The sequence below is a fragment of the Salvelinus alpinus genome, chromosome 37 (assembly GCF_045679555.1).
Source record: "Salvelinus alpinus chromosome 37, SLU_Salpinus.1, whole genome shotgun sequence".
Classification (NCBI taxonomy): domain Eukaryota; kingdom Metazoa; phylum Chordata; class Actinopteri; order Salmoniformes; family Salmonidae; genus Salvelinus; species Salvelinus alpinus.
The window spans coordinates 10,175,816-10,189,570 of record NC_092122.1 but is presented as its reverse complement, the minus strand read 5'-3'; the positions used below and the strand labels follow the sequence as shown (position 1 = coordinate 10,189,570).

Genomic DNA, 13,755 nt, shown 5'->3' with positions numbered 1-13,755 from the left:
ACCAGATATAAAATTAGTTGTATAGCATTCAATGCTTCATGTTTATTTAAAACTGTGTAAGACATTTTTACTTGACTCTCGAACAGCAAAAAAATAGCAGATCATTATGAGAATACATTTGTATCAATTCCTTTATAAAAAAATAACAAAGCTGTTACAAATGAGCTTTTGTTTAATATTGAACTGGAATTTCGTCTATAAAAAAAAAAGTTTTAAAGCGTGAAAATAAAACATTTACATTTGAGAAGGCACAGCCGGTACAAGGTAATAATGCTTAAAGTGTAATAGAATACAAAACCATAGAAAAACACTTATAGCCAGAACAATACAACCAGGTTCACAGCCTCAGATGAACATATCAACCACTATACAATGATAAAGCTTTATAACCACGCCCTGTCTCTTATAAAGCGTTATAACCATACGCCAGGCGTTTGATAAAGGGCTGACAAGGTACAATGCATGGAACAGCATTCTGAAGAGGATAAATATGGGATAACTTAATTTTTTTTCAAGATGGATGAGATGAGTAAGTAAAAAAACTGTTTCAACGAAGCTAATGAAAATGTATCTTCAAGTCCATGATATTGACGCAGTTAAAGGCTGATCCAGTTAGTTTGCAGCAGTGTCCTGATTTTTGCTGGCTTAACCTGATTTGGCCTCGAGTCCTGCTGTGTCGGGGTGCAGGATTTGAACTTGTGTGGACTGAGCCTATTTGTTCTGGTCGGGCCTGTTTTGGTCCAGTTGGTAGTAGAGTCCAGTAGAGTATGGTACTGTCCTCCAGGAGGATCAGGACTTGTGTGGGCTGTGGGAGAGCAGTCGGGGGGAGGAGGTGTCCAGGCTGGACAAGGGGACTGGGATGGGCCCATTCAGCAGGGTGGGGAACTACGGACAAAGGACAAGACCGGTGAGATCCACTGTCAGATAGGAAATAGCACACAATAAAAATGATGATGCCCCCATATTATACTGAGGTGAAGTACATTAATCTCTATCCCTAGTATAGTGTTATACATGTGTACTATTACTGCTAATGATAACTTTCTTTATAAAGAACTCTGGGTAACTCTGGAGAGGCTGATGACTGGGTTTAAGAATTCCCTAAAATGGTGGCTGAGGTATTTTAACGCCCATCCCTACTGACGATGGGAGGAGAGGCACTTCCTGTTGTGAGAGGGCTGATGGGAGTGGGTGGGACTCCTGACCCCCTCTCCCGAGCAGGAAGCTGCCCCCCCACCCGAAAGGAAACATCTGTAGCTTATTTTGAAACCCATGCACACAGTGAATCACACACACACTTAAGTACAATCATAGTGAACCGCTCACACACACAGAACTAAATAGCGATGGTGTCATGTGACTCGTTGTTGTTGTTGAGAAAATGAGGCTGTTTGGGGGAATCTTCTGTCTTAGCAAAGGTTGCAAAATTCAGGGAACTTTCCCCCAAAAAATCTGGTTTTCCAGAAGTCCTGGATGGAGGACTACAGATTTACTGCTTATTCCCTCCTGGATCCGGGATCCTACAATCGGGATTTCGGGAAACCAGGGAATTTATTGAAGGTTCCCGGAATTTTGCAATCCTAGTCATAGCTCAAACTTCTAACTCAGACTGTCAACATTTTTTTATTTATTTATTTTATTTAACCTTTATTTAACCAGGTAGGCAAATTGAGAACACGTTCTCATTTACAATTGCGACCTGGCCAAGATAAAGCAAAGCAGTTCGACACATACAACAACACATAATTACACATGGAGTAAAACAAACATATAGTCAATAATACAGTGAAAAAAAATAAGTCTATATACAATGTGAGCAAGTGAGGTGAGATAAGGGAGGTGAAGGCAAACAAATATATGTATAAATAAATAAAAATATAAAAGGCCATGGAGGCGAAGTGAGTACAACACAGCAAGTAAAATAAAAACTAAAAAAACACTGGAATGGTTGGTTTGCAGTGGAAGAAAGTGCAAAGTAGAGACAGAAATAATGGGGTGCAAAGGAGCAAAATAAATTAATAAATAAATACAGTAGGTAAAGAGGTAGTTGTTTGGGCTAAATTGTAGATGGGTTATGTACAGGTGCAGTAATCTATGAGCTGCTCTGACAGCTGGTGCTTAAAGCTAGTGAGGGAGATAGGTGTTCATTCACTATCCCTCCTTTTTTTTTACCAGTTAGAGTGGAGCCCTTTCCCTTTCGGCTCAGCACGAACAAGCAAATACTAAACTGTCCTCCCCTAACCCTTTGTCACCCATCCCACAACTTTCCTCTGTGTCCCTCCCTCTCTCCTCCTTAACTCCCATCAGTCTTCACTCCAGGTGGTGTCACTCTTATTTTAATTTCCCCTCTCTCTTCTCTTTTAGAGAGTGTGTGTGTGTGTGTGTCTTACCTGGAACAGGGGTCCATGGCCCTGCAGGCGAGCGGGGCTCAGGGGTCCTACGGGACTCAGGCTGCTCCAGAAATGGATACTGGACAGCAGGGGACTGGGGGTGAGGATGAGACCTGAGGGAGTCTAGAGGTGGAGAACAAAGAGTTTATGGAAAGAGTGAGAGATGTCAATTTGTTCAATGTTCTGTTGGTGTTTTTATTGGTGATCTGTAAAATGATCTAGCCGAGTATGAACACACACAGCACAGAGGTTTAATTTCTCCCTGTGGTTATTCAGTCCTGCTGTGCTGGCACTGTTTGTTTTAGTAAAACACTGGAACTACGAGGGGAGAGAGGGCTTCATACCCTGCTTTGGGGGGGACATAGGGGGAGACGGGGGGAGTGAATTCAAGGCTGACTTGGGGAACTCTTGAGGTCACAGAACTTGAAAAACTAGGTTTGAGCTGAGAAGCTACATATGACATCAATTTCTCCCTATCGCTCTCTCTCCCTGACTTAAACAGAGAAATGAAGGGGGGTTGTGTTTATGTGGGTAAGGAATGATGTGTGTTGTGGCCCAATAAAGAGGAGTTCTAGATTCTAGATTCTCCCTCTCTCTGTATCCGTGGTATTAAAACAGCCCTTACCTTACAACGCGATTCAAGAGATTTAGGAACATATGGCTTCACTTAGACCTCCCCACCCTCCCTTCTCTCTTCAACTTACCTCTCTCCCTCCTTCCCTCTCTCCTCCTTACTAGTCTCGCTCCCCACCCTATCCCTCTTTTCCGCTTACCTCTCACTCATTCCCTCATTTCCTCTCTCCGTCTCTCCTCAATAACTCTCTTACCTCTCTCCCTGCCTGTTTCATGGTAAGGAAAGGACAGACGGTTCCAGATAAGTCATGTATTTTCCCCCAATGTCATGACACACAAAAATCAGCACGCACACACACAGAGGGTGAGGGTGGAGCGAGTGTATGCGTTTATGTTCAGGGCTAACCTGGGAAAAGATTGTGTGAGGGTGGTGCTGACCTGTGCAGTGAAGAAGGCTGGTGTTAGGGACCCAGAGGGCAACGCAGGACTGTTGAGGGCGATAGATCCGATGTCATTGGCTGTCAGGAGCAGGGAGGGTGCGGATATCTCCAGGCCTTTTGGCTTCCTGGTTTTTGGTGGGACGCTATTGGCTAAGCCCCTCTTCTTTGGCGTGGGTGTGACCTGGCCACGGTCTCTGTGACCAGACGATAGGTTAAGGGGTTGAGCACTCTGCTCTGATTCATCAGTCTCAGGGGCGGGGCTCCGTGCCCTCCAGAGTGCGTGGGTGGGGCTGTGTGATGGCGAGGAGGAGCAGGACGAGGAGTGGGCTAGCCTTGGGGAAGGTTTGGATGAATAGTAGCCCTCATTTGAGGAAGGGGGCGGGGATGAAGGCAGCGACACCATCGGCAGTGCCCCGCCCTTATGGCTGCGGTTCTGAACAAAGCGAATCACCGTGCCACTGTTGTCATGGTGATCATGTTGAGGCTCCACCTTGATTGGCAGGAGCAGATCAGGGGGGCGGAGGAGGTCCTGGGGATGCTGGAGGGAGCTGACGGTAAAGGAGGAGTAGAGGCCTGAGTGGAGGTACTCGTTCCTCCCTGGGGGGCCGCCCCTCATCCCCTCCTCATCCCCCTCCCCCTCTGACAGGGCCCCACCAGTCTCATCACCCACCCTCACACCCATCTCCACCGCCGCGGGGTCCATCTTCAGGATCTCCGGAAAGGACACAAATTTGTACACAAACTTCTGGCCAATCACCTTCTTGATGATGTTCTGGAGGAGGAAGAGGGAAGGAGGAGTTTAAGCATCATATGTTATACAGTAATAACAGTGTAATGTTAACATGCATGCCATGATGTTATATGGTGGTTTGACCTGTAGAATTGGTACAGACATGTTCATGCTGTGTTGAGGTATTTGGTATTTATGAGGATCCCCATTTAGCCGCTGCAAAAGCATCAGCTACTCTTCCTGAGGTCCACATGAAACATGACATAATACATAGTACAGGACATTATTAGTCGAGGACTGAAATACATATCAGTACATAAACACAATATCTAGGTCTAATACATAACACAGTGCAAATTACAATACAATATATTTAAAATGGCTGTGTCTTGTCATAGTCCCCTTTGTGCAGTAAGGTGTCATTTATCTTTTTTTTTTTTACTGGGTTTAGTGCTAGTTTGAGTTACCTGGGGTGGCAGAGTTCCATCTAGTCATGGCTCTATCTAATACTGTGTGTTTCCCAGCCTCTGTTCTGGACCTGGGGACTGTGAAGACACCTCTGGTTGCATGTCTTGTGTTGTACTTATGAGTGTCTGAACTGTGTGCCAACTGCTTGAACAGATAGTTCGGTACCTTCAACATATCAATACCTCGCACAAAGACCAATGGTGATGCAGTCAATCTCTCCTCAACTTCCCCTCTGTGTACATCCAAGTGCGATACATGCTGCCTTGTTCTGGACCAACTGCAATTGACCTATGTCCTCCTTTGCTGCCCATGACCACACTGCTGGGCAGTAGTCCAGGGGCGACAAAGCTGGGCAGTAGGACCTGTCTGGTTGACTGAAGTCAGAGCAACGCCCTATCATGGACAGACCTCTTCCCATTTTAGCAACCATTGAGTCTATATGTTTTGACCATGACAGCTTGCTATCTAGGGTTACACCCAGCAGTTTAGTCTCTTCAACTTGCTCAATTGCCACATTACTCAATAATAGATCTAAATTAGGTTTAGCACTGAGCAAGTGATTTGTCCCAAAAATTATGCTTTTTGGTTTTGAGATATTTAGCAACAGCTTATTGCTAGTTACCCTTTCTAAAACTGACTGTAGCTCTATGTTAAGTGTCTCAGTTATTTGACTGTTGTAGCCGACGTGTATGCTGTTCAGTCGTCAGTGTACATACACACAGGCATTAGTCAAGGTCAGTGGAAGGTCATTTGTAAAAATAGAAAACAATAATGGCCTTAGCCGGCTGCCCTGTGGTATACCACACTCAACTGAATTTGCATGAGGGGCTTCCATTAACAAAAACACTCTGTGTTCTATTAGATAGGTAACGCTCAATCCATAATAAGGCAGAGGATGCAAATAACACCTACATTTTTTCAGCAATAGGTTATGATCAATGACATCAAAAGCTGCACTGAAGTCTAACAAAGCAGCTCCCCCAATCTTCTTACTATCAATTACTTTCAGCCAACCATCAGTCATTTGTGTCAATGTTGAGTGCCCATCACTGTAAGCATGCTGAAAATCTTTTCTGTAAAATAACTTTATTTGATCAAATGTTTTTCCAAAAGTTTGCTAAGCACTTGTAACATGTTTGAACCATTAAAGGGTGTCCTGCTATTCCTGGGTAGCAGAATGACCTTTGCCTCCCTCCATGTCTGAGGGCACACAGTCTTCTAGGCTTAAATTGAAGATGTGGCAAACAGGAGTCACAATGTATTCCGCTACCAACCTCAACAGTTTACCATCCAGGTTGTCGGTACGAGGTGGTTTGTCCTTATTTATAGATAGCAACCATTTTTCACCCTTCCACACAAACTTTGTGGAACTTAAAACTACAGTGCTTGCCTTTAATAATTTGGTCCATTATGCATAAATAGGAAGACTCAGCATTTGTTGTTTGGATGTCATACCTAAGTTTGCTAATCTTGTCAACAACAACAAATATTAAAGTGGTTGGCAATATCAAAGGGTTTTGTGATGAACAAGCCATCTGCCTTAATGAAGGATGAAGCCGAGTTAGCTTTTTTGCATCAAATTTCATTGAAGTACTCCATAGCGTTTTACTATCATTCTATTATTCATATTATATATATATATATATATATATATATATATATATACACTGCTCAAAAAAATAAAGGGAACACTTAAACAACACAATGTAACTCCAAGTCAATCACACTTCTGTGAAATCAAACTGTCCACTTAGGAAGCAACACTGATTGACAATAAATTTCACATGCTGTTGTGCAAATGGAATAGACAACAGGTGGAAATTATAGGCAATTAACAAGACACCCCCAATAAAGGAGTGGTTTTGCAGGTGGTGACCACAGACCACTTCTCAGTTCCTATGCTTCCTGGCTGATGTTTTGGTCACTTTTGAATGCTGGCGGTGCTTTCACTCAGTGGTAGCATGAGACCGAGTCTACAACCCACACAAGTGGCTCAGGTAGTGCAGCTCATCCAGGATGGCACATCAATGCGAGCTGTGGCAAGAAGGTTTGCTGTGTCTGTCAGCGTAGTGTCCAGAGCATGGAGGCGCTACCAGGAGACAGGCCAGTACATCAGGAGACGTGGAGGAGGCCGTAGGAGGGCAACAACCCAGCAGCAGGACCGCTACCTCCGCCTTTGTGCAAGGAGGATCAGGAGGAGCACTGCCAGAGCCCTGCAAAATGACCTCCAGCAGGCCACAAATGTGCATGTGTCTGCTCAAACGGTCAGAAACAGACTCCATGAGGGTGGTATGAGGGCCCGACGTCCACAGGTGGGGGTTGTGCTTACAGCCCAACACCGTGCAGGACGTTTGGCATTTGCCAGAGAACACCAAGATTGGCAAATTCGCCACTGGCGCCCTGTGCTCTTCACAGATGAAAGCAGGTTCACACTGAGCACATGTGACAGACGTGACAGAGTCTGGAGACACCGTGGAGAACGTTCTGCTGCCTGCAACATCCTCCAGCATGACCGGTTTGGCGGTGGGTCAGTCATGGTGCGGCCTCTGTGCTCGCCAGAGGTAGCCTGACTGCCATTAGGTACCGAGATGAGATCCTCAGACCCCTTGTGAGATCATATGCTGGTGCGGTTGGCCCTGGGTTCCTCCTAATGCAAGACAATGCTAGACCTCATGTGGCTGGAGTGTGTCAGCAGTTCCTGCAAGAGGAAGGCATTGATGCTATGGACTGGCCCGCCCGTTCCCCAGACCTGAATCCAATTGAGCACATCTGGGACATCATGTCTCGCTCCATCCACCAACGCCACGTTGCACCACAGACTGTGCAGGAGTTGGCTCATCAGGAGCATGCCCAGGTGTTGTAGGGAGGTCATACAGGCACGTGGAGGCCACACACACTACTGAGCCTCATTTTGACTTGTTTTAAGGACATTACATCAAAGTTGGATCAGCCTGTAGTGTGGTTTTCCACTTTAATTTTGAGTGTGACTCCAAATCCAGACCTCCATGGGTTGATAAATTTGATTTCCATTGATAATTTGTGTGATTTTGTTGTCAGCACATTCAATTATGTAAAGAAAAAAGTATTTAATAAGAATATTTCATTCATTCAGATCTAGGATGTGTTATTTTAGTGTTCCCTTTATTTTTTTGAGCAGTGTATATATATATATATTTATCTTAGTTCCATAGTATAGTTTCTTCTTCATTTTGTTTAGTTACATGATTTCTCAATTTACTGTATGTTTGTGAAGGGTTTACAATGTTGGTGTACCTGGTCATCCGTACCAGCAGGTGTGTGTTTGGTGTTAGTGTAGTGACAATGTAATATATGGGAGTTGTACCTTGTCGTCCATACCAGCAGGTGTGTGTGTTTGGTGTTAGTGTAGTGCCAATGTAATCTATGGCAGTTGTACCTTGTCGTCCATACCAGCAGGTGTGTGTTTGGTGTTAGTGTAGTGCCAATGTAATCTATGGCAGTTGTACCTTGTCGTCCATACCAGCAGGTGTGTGTTTGGTGTTAGATTACATTGGCACTACACTATGGCAGTTGTACCTTGTCGTCCATACCATCAGGTGTGTGTTTGGTGTTTGTGTAGTGCCAATGTAATCTATGGCAGTTGTACCTTGTCGTCCATACCAGCAGGTGTGTGTTTGGTGTTAGTGTAGTGCCAACGTAATCTATGGCAGTTGTACCTTGTCGTCCATACCAGCAGGTGTGTGTTTGGTGTTAGTGTAGTGCCAATGTAATCTATGGCAGTTACCTTGTCATAGTAGTAACGCAGGGCGCGGCTCAGCTTGTCATAGTTCATGTTGGTCTTGTTCTTCCTCAGGCCCCACAGCTTGGCCACCTCTTCTGACTTGAGCAGTTTAAACTCCCCGTCGTTAGACGTCCAGCAGATCAGGTGCTTGTGGCTCTGGTCCAATAACAGCTGCAGCAGGAACTGCCACAACGTGATGGCACTCTCCATGACTGGAGAGAGAGGGAGAAAGAAAGAGGGGTGAACACAGTCAGTTACACTTGCACTGCATGTAAATCGACGAACACACATTCAAAGCCTCCCCCATGTCCCGCCCCCAACCAAGAAGGCATTTCCTGCACCATAAAAGCCTACCCATAAAGACAGAAAACACACCAACAACACATTTAGATCATCACTACAGCAGACACTGGAGTCACAGTATTATGCTACTCCTGGCATCATGTGCCAGATCCGGTGCCAACCAATGTACTGTCTATAAACATATGTATGCCTATGAGGCCAAGTGCCAGCATACATCTCATATTACAATATGTTGAAGTGGGGAATAAAAGCCATTACTGCATATGTAATGAGACACACCAGGGGCTATGTAAAACTTTCACTCGCTGGAGAGCTTGGCTGGCTGCCCAAATGATAAGACGGGTCAACACAGGAGCTCTTTGTGAATGAGGGGCTGCCTGGCAGCTTTAGTACATCAGACAAGTCAGAGAAGCTTGTCCACTCAAACGCTATGCCACTCCACTAACACGCATGCACACTCAGTTACTTGCACTCGCTCACTCATACGCTGTGCTTTGACTGTGTGCTTCGTAGTAGTAATTATGTTTCATTATTGGTCAAAATAAAGAGTTCAAGTGTGTGCGCTTGTGTCAGAGTTCAGGGACTTGGTGCTGCCAACTATGGCCAGACGGGTGGAGCTAGGGATGTTTCCGTGGTGATAAAAGAGGATGTGGTCAGTGCCCCTCTGCCAACGACACTATTTACCTTGACTTCACTGTCCGTCTGTCTCACACTCCACACAGACAACTTTCTGTGCACCTCTCTCTCTCACAACACACATATTCCCCAGACACAAGCTTGTCTGTTTGAAAATACCAAACAGAGAATCCTGCTTTCCCTCCTCCTCCATCCCTCTCAGTGGGAGAGAGACCATCCAGGAGAGGAAAAAGGTGAATACCCCCTCTGTCTCGGTTTCCTTAGGAGCTCTCCTGTGTGTGCATGTTTTTTTGTGTATGGTAGGGATGTGTGGGTGTGTGTGTATGTCTAAATGAGGACTTCCTCTCATTCTGCTATAGGGCGTCTTCCCGGGGGAAAGGCCAGTCCCAACTCAAAGGTAGGAATTCCTGTCACCGGGAACCATCGGAAACACAGAGACCTCACAGATGAGACAAATGGACGGGTTTCCTCCTCGCCTCGCTCTGGTACGGCAACACACACCACCCATTTCCTATTCCACAACAACACATGGAGAACGCATTGCATACATCTATGTACTCTGGGTCTCCCCCAGGACATGCTGTGGCATGATGTATGATGGATTTAGTCTTGGATGTTGCATAGTGACATGGGTTAACTAGCCAAGCTCAGAGACAAAACAGCAGGAACTGTTCATTTGGGGATATCCGTATCCGTAGCAATAGTAAGGAAACCTGCAACTCTGCATTGCCTGAAACACTGGATTGGTGCAATTAAAAATACTGCCATCATAGATTTACATCTGTTTTATTGCAGCATTGAATATGTCCACGTTATTTGTACTGTGTGGGATGATAGACCCACAGCCGAGTGTCTCTCCACCTGGACAGGTACACACACACACACACACATGTAGCTTCTGGTAGGGATGATTTATTTTGTTGATGGGGAGTTTCTAGTATCTTAAAACAGTGCTATGACACAGAGAGAAATTATACAGCTGGTCCTCTGGACAGGCTTCTCCAGTATCGACCAAACGGAAACCCGTTATGAGCTCTCTATGTGGGGGGATTACTTAACCATGACTAAATGCGCTCTCTTCCTGCGCACTACCAATGGAAAAACCAACTAGCCACTGCGCTACGCGCTCCTGTCGCTAGCACGTACTGTACAACCAACAGTGACATGAGACGTTATAGGCTATATAATGCCTCTGGTCGCTGTATCGTACCAAACTCCGTATATAGACGCTCTAACGTATGGGTTATCACCCGTGGAACGCCGGGCTCGGGTTTGTGCAGAGCCATCGGTGTTGGAGAGCCTGGAACACTCAAACGGCTCTTTGTTTGCCCCATGACTCATTTTCAAGATGTTGTCTGCTGCCAGTTTCAATCCGGAAGCGCATGGCAATTAGTCTGTAGAGTCCAGACAAACCAGAAAGTCTACTAGAGTTGTTAAAGGGCCATGAGCGCATTTTCACACCAACAGCTAATTGGAGTTGCCAAATGCATCACAATAAACAAATTGCGCGAGAAAAGCAGACTTTATTTAGCTAGGCAAGTCAGTTAAGAACAAATTATTATTTTCAATGACGGCCAAGGAACAGTGGCCTTGTTCAGAACGACAGATTTTTACCTTGTCAGCTCGGGGATTTGATCTTGCAACCTTTCGGTTACTAGTCCAAAGCTCTAACCATTAGACTACCTGCCGCCTAGAGCACCGTGATAGACCCGAGCAATTTGAGTTTGACATCCAATGTGTGAATAACGGAGTAGCCCAATATTAGAAAACGTCAAAACGAAAATAAACTTTTTATGGCGTACTTTTATGAATAGAAGGAAACACATACCTTTTACGCAAATGTATACATGTGTGCCAAGATAGCGTAACAAATCGCGGATATACTACCAGCATCTATCGACTGTCGTCCCTTAAATTTCAAGTTCATTGTGATGACCGAGTTATGTCATATTTCCAAACTATATTTTCTGGTACAGAGTTCACTTCTAAGTCATCATCACTCAAACTCAGTGACTATCCTGGTTTAATAAAGTGAATATGAATATCATAGATAAGCATGCCTCCACATACCCTGGTGTTGGACGTCTGCTTTCCTTCTGTATATGTTTTTAAAGAGAATTCCGTATAATGCGCTGGTTTTCCATTCTGATGCCGTCTGAGCTGCGGGACTCGAGACTGTAAGGGGATCCGGAGGTTTTTTCTTCTTCTTCAGAGCAGGAAGTCGGAGCGCGCAGACAGAGAGCCGGCTCACTTCCTCTCGCGCATTATTCCCCAGGCTCTCGGCAGTCTGTGTAAACACGCTTTTCCTCCTCTTTGCGCCCGCGCGCACACACACACAGTAATATTGTAATTCTGACTACTTACTGGCCCAACTGACGTCACCTTCTTGGCCAGCAGCTGGAGGCGTTCGTGTTCCTTCCTCTACACACACACACACTCTGACTGCTCTCTCTCTCTCTCTCTCTCTGTGTGTGTGAAATCTCATTGATATCAACTTATTGAAAGGCATTGGGCTAGTTGTTGCATTCAATTTCAAGAAGTAGGCTATTCTTAAAATTCTCCATCATCTGCACCACACACAGACACATGCGTGCACGCACTTTCATTCTCACGGGCTTCACTTGAGGTCAAAACGGGAGTAGAGGAGCTCTTTAATCCTTCCACATGTTTTAGTCCAAGATTCCATTCACAGCTCTTTTAAAGCCAGTTTCCCCGAAGTTCATGGTAAACGCTGCAGATATCGGTTCAATCGGAAATTACCATTAAATGTCAAGTGCACTATAACGTGGATTTTACACGGATCGGATTGAATCCTGGCCTTAGTGGAATAAAGTGATGTGATTATGTTTGTGTCAATGAGAAAATGCAATAAGTAGGCTTATGTGTGCACGTGAGTTTGTGTGTGTTGGGAGTAGATCCACTTTTCCGGTTTCATGCATGGATTTCCTCTCACAGGAAACCGTAGCTCACAAAACATATTCAGTCACATAGGTCAGTAGCCTACACGTGGCCGGTGTTATGGGCGGGCCTTAGGGGTCCTGACCACTGTAGTTTACCTCCTTGTCCAAATATAAATATTGAAATATGAATAATAATTTATTTGACCGAGGCGCGCTCTGAGAGAAAGATGCATCAATCTCAGAAAAAGCATCCGAGCAAGCTAAACTAAACAGTTTGTAACAAAAAAATAATATTATTATATATTATTTATGTCCAGACAGCATCAGAAACATGGGCTACATATATGCCTTCTGTCGACAATGCTTCGGTTGAAATTTGCATAAAGTGGACGGGAGCTCAACTTTTTCTACCGCTCCTCTAGCAGGGTTCTCGCTGCTCTCCTTCCCACAATCCCCATGCACATCTCTCTGTGTGTCCTCGTTGAAAATGAATAGGGGCGGTCTTCTCCTGCCGAATTCGTTGCTGGTGAAAACCTTCAGACCAGAGGGGCGCTGTTTTGCTCGCTCGGATGCTTTCTCCAGTGAGAGTTTCAGCAGAGAGGAAGAGGCGAAGCCCGATGCGTTTGTATGGGCATAATATGCAGACCTCAGATTATAGCCTGCCTTCCCACCTTTGGGACGGTAACTCCCATTGTTATGGCGGAGACATGAACATCTCGACATTATATACAGATATCTAGTTTCAGCCTCTTTTGAATTGGATAGGAAAGTTGGCGAATGCACAGTGCACTGTTAGGATGATGGCTTCCACTAAAGTCAATTGATGTTTTTCCTAAATTATTTCATTTCATTACATCTCACCAGAGAGCATGACTTAGCCACAAAGCGATCATTAGCTTCTTCTTTTAAAAAAAATAGCTGTAGGTAGGCCTACGCCTATTTGGGAAGCCTGCAATTTGGACAGCGCGCATGGCAATAGGCCTAGTTGATTGAGTTGCGGCTGTCAGTTAAAAACATCTAAAATATGTATGAAGATAATGTGTGTTGAGTATCATTTAAAATGTTGCAACAAGAAGGGAGGGTGTGTTGTGAAGATATGGCATCTCTCTCCAGAATGCATGCTCTCAACTCTCCAGAATGCACTCAGTTGTCTCCTGCCAATTCTTCAAAATTCATTGTTTCATTGTGTGAATTGTTTGCCCTTTAATTGTATATTTTAATAAATTCCCCAGTATGTCGCCAGTAGTCCTAGTAAATGTACCGATAATTCCCCATGATTTTGTTACATTAATTTATATTAATGCATGTATTAATTACAGTCATTTAGCCTACTGTTCTCATTCTCTGCATGGAAACGTTGTTTGCAGAGTTCACAACCTGCTGACTTACCTAGTTAAATAAAGGTTAAATACTTGAGCAGTGGCGACCTGTTGTTCAGGGCCGGTGCGGCAGAGCCCCACATTTTTTGCACCCAAATGTTATTTTGGCAAAAATGTCACATATCAGTTTGCAAACAATGTAAAAAAATATATATATTATTGAGTTAATAAAGCCG

The 13,755-nt window shown here is 44.7% G+C and overlaps 1 protein-coding gene across 1 annotated transcript; it reads right to left on the bottom strand.

Annotated features, from left to right (window-relative positions):
• Positions 1-8: 8 nt before the first annotated feature.
• LOC139565940 (ETS domain-containing protein Elk-3-like) lies at positions 9-12,140 on the bottom strand. Its single transcript, XM_071386647.1, has 5 exons — positions 11,371-12,140; positions 8,365-8,573; positions 3,402-4,175; positions 2,391-2,513; positions 9-885 (listed from the first exon to the last, which is right to left on the bottom strand). Exons 2-5 carry the CDS (start codon positions 8,569-8,571, stop codon positions 790-792), a joined length of 1,200 nt encoding a protein of 399 aa, XP_071242748.1. The 5' UTR covers positions 8,572-8,573; positions 11,371-12,140; the 3' UTR covers positions 9-789.
• Positions 12,141-13,755: the final 1,615 nt, after the last annotated feature.